The sequence below is a fragment of the Bison bison genome, unplaced genomic scaffold (genome assembly GCF_000754665.1).
Source record: "Bison bison bison isolate TAMUID 2011002044 unplaced genomic scaffold, Bison_UMD1.0 scf7180017864524, whole genome shotgun sequence".
Taxonomy (NCBI): domain Eukaryota; kingdom Metazoa; phylum Chordata; class Mammalia; order Artiodactyla; family Bovidae; genus Bison; species Bison bison.
In genome coordinates this window covers 5,143,899-5,146,341 of record NW_011495075.1, presented here as the reverse complement: position 1 = coordinate 5,146,341, position 2,443 = coordinate 5,143,899, and the positions used below count along the sequence as shown (strand labels likewise).

At 40.3% G+C, this 2,443-nt stretch overlaps 1 protein-coding gene across 1 annotated transcript in view; it reads left to right on the top strand.

Annotated features, from left to right (window-relative positions):
• Positions 1-2,443, top strand: part of LOC104981884 (complement factor H-like) — a 23,148-nt gene that overhangs the window by 13,549 nt on the left and 7,156 nt on the right. Inside the window, 1 exon segment of the mRNA XM_010831137.1 lies at positions 28-204. Within this exon segment, the coding sequence (XP_010829439.1) occupies positions 28-204 (177 nt within the window).

The following is a 2,443-nucleotide window of genomic DNA, read 5'->3' as shown; positions in this document are numbered from 1 at the left end:
AACTAATATATATTCCTTTTTTTTCAGGCACAGATTGTTTTAACTTGCCCAGCTTTGATGATGCTGTACTCACAGGCAAGAAGAAGAAATCATACAGATCAGGAGAACAAGTGGCTTTTAAATGTCGACCATATTATCAGCTGAATGGATCCAACACTATACAGTGTGTTAAGAGCAAGTGGATAGGAAGGCCAGTGTGCAGAGGTACTTTGGTAAAATTTTTAAATTTTATTGTTAAGGTATCTTAAGTAATATAATATTCACCATCATTAAATGGCCATAGATTATTCGTTGTTCTTATTGTCGTTCAGTCGATAAGTCGTGCCTGACTCTTTGCGACCCCATGGACTACAGCACACCAGGCTTCCCCATCCTTCACTATCTCCCAGAGTTTGCTCAGACTCATGTCCATTGAGTTCATCTCATCCTCTGTCACCCCCTTCTCCTGCCTTCAATCTTTCCTAGCATCAGGGTCTTTTCCTGTGAGTTGGCTCTTCACATCAGGTGGCCAAAGTTTTAGAGGTTCAGCTTCAGCATCAGTCCTTCCAATGAATATTCAGGGTTGATTTCCTTTACAGTTGACTGGTTTGATCTCCTTGCAGTCCAAGGGACTCTCAACAGCACCACAGCTTGAACCCATCAATTCTTCAGCACTTAGCCTTCTTTATGATCTAACTCACCCATCCATACAGGATGAATGGAAAAAAACATAGCTTTGACTATACTGCCCTCTGTAGGCAAAGTGATGTCTCTACTTTTTAATACGCTGTCTAGGTTTGATACAGCTTTCCTCTAAAGGAGCAAGCATCTGTTAATTTCATGGCTGCACTCACCGTCCACATTGATTTTGGAGCCCAAGAAAATAAAATCAGTCACTGCTTCTACTTTTTCCCCTTCTATTTGCCATTAGGTGATGGGACTGGATGCCACGATCTTAGTTTCTTGAACATTGACTTTCAAGCCAGCTTTTTCTCTCTTCTCTTTCACTATCAAGACTCTTTAGTTCCTCTTTACTCTCAGCCATTAGAGTGGTACCATCTGCATATCTGAGGTTGTTGATATTATTCCAAGAAATCTTGATTCCAGCTTGTGATTCAGCCAGCCTAGCATTTCACATGATGTACTCTGCATAGAAGTTAAACAAGCAGGGTGACGATATACAGCCTTGTCATACATCCTTCCCAATTTTGAACCAGACAATTGTTCCATGTCAAGTTCTAACTGTTACTCCTTGACCCGCATACAGGCCAAAAAAGTTTATGTCTCAACATAAAAAGAGATGGGATTGTGTTCTCAGTGTTTAGCATTGTAGCCCAATAATTCTAAAAGCACATCCCTGGCACAGCAATCTCAGCATATTCTGGAAAACTGTTAGATATGCAAGCAGATTCACAGGCTCATTCAGACCTGTTGAATGAAAACCTCTGGGGCTGCAACTCTGACACTGGTTTAAGGAATCCCAAGGGATTCTTTGCATATTTCAGTTTAGGAGTCAAGGCTACAGCCTCTTGTACCTTACATCCCCTGAATCTCACTGAGGGATGACCCATCACTCACTGTGGTATCCTTAAACATTTCCAAAAAATACCATCAAAGAATAGTTTTGTTTCCCAGATATGTTTGAATCTTTTAATTAATCATCTTCTTCCTTCAACAATGGTATTCTTCAAAGTGTGCTAATTCTTAATCAAGTTTCTAAAGAAGTATCTACTGTGTTTATTTTTCTAGGTGTCTTAAGTTACAGTTAATAAACAGAATGACTATAAACCAAATCCTGATGATTTAAATCAAATCCATATGATCTTATTATTAGACTTTCTTATGGTTTATAAATTCATTGTGAATTTATATAACACTGATTTTACTAAACTCAGAAAGAGTTGTCCAGAAAAGCTCTCATTTTCACTGGCCTGAAATCATGTATTAACCTGCTAGTGAAGGCTGGGGCAGAGATTTAAGGTAAAAAAAGCTTAATTTGCACTGAAAAATATTGCTTTATCTCCTTTTCCTTAATCTTATATGTAAACTTATTGAATTTAGCAGTCTTTCATGACAGATTACTGCCGGGGTCCTGCCCCGGCTGATCCAGGGTATTCGAAGCGGGGACGGCGTCGGCGACCTATTTATTTATTTAAATATTTTATCAAAGATATAAAGAGTAATAGGATGAGGATAGCTCAGTAGGAAAATTCAGTGGAGAAAAGAGGCTGAGTGGCTTGGTTTACGCGGGAGACCAATAAAACTTCAAGACAAGAAGTTTGCACCACTTACGTAGGCCGCAGGCGTCCTTCCGTTCTCCCGAAGGAGAGGAGACACTGAGGCCTCCCCGGTCGGATCTTAGAAGCCCAGGCATAATTAGTAAGCATGGTGGGTTCCGCGCTCCAGATGGAGACTCAACCAGAGTGAGAGAGAGAGCGACATGGGGAGACCAGTATTTCGAGAA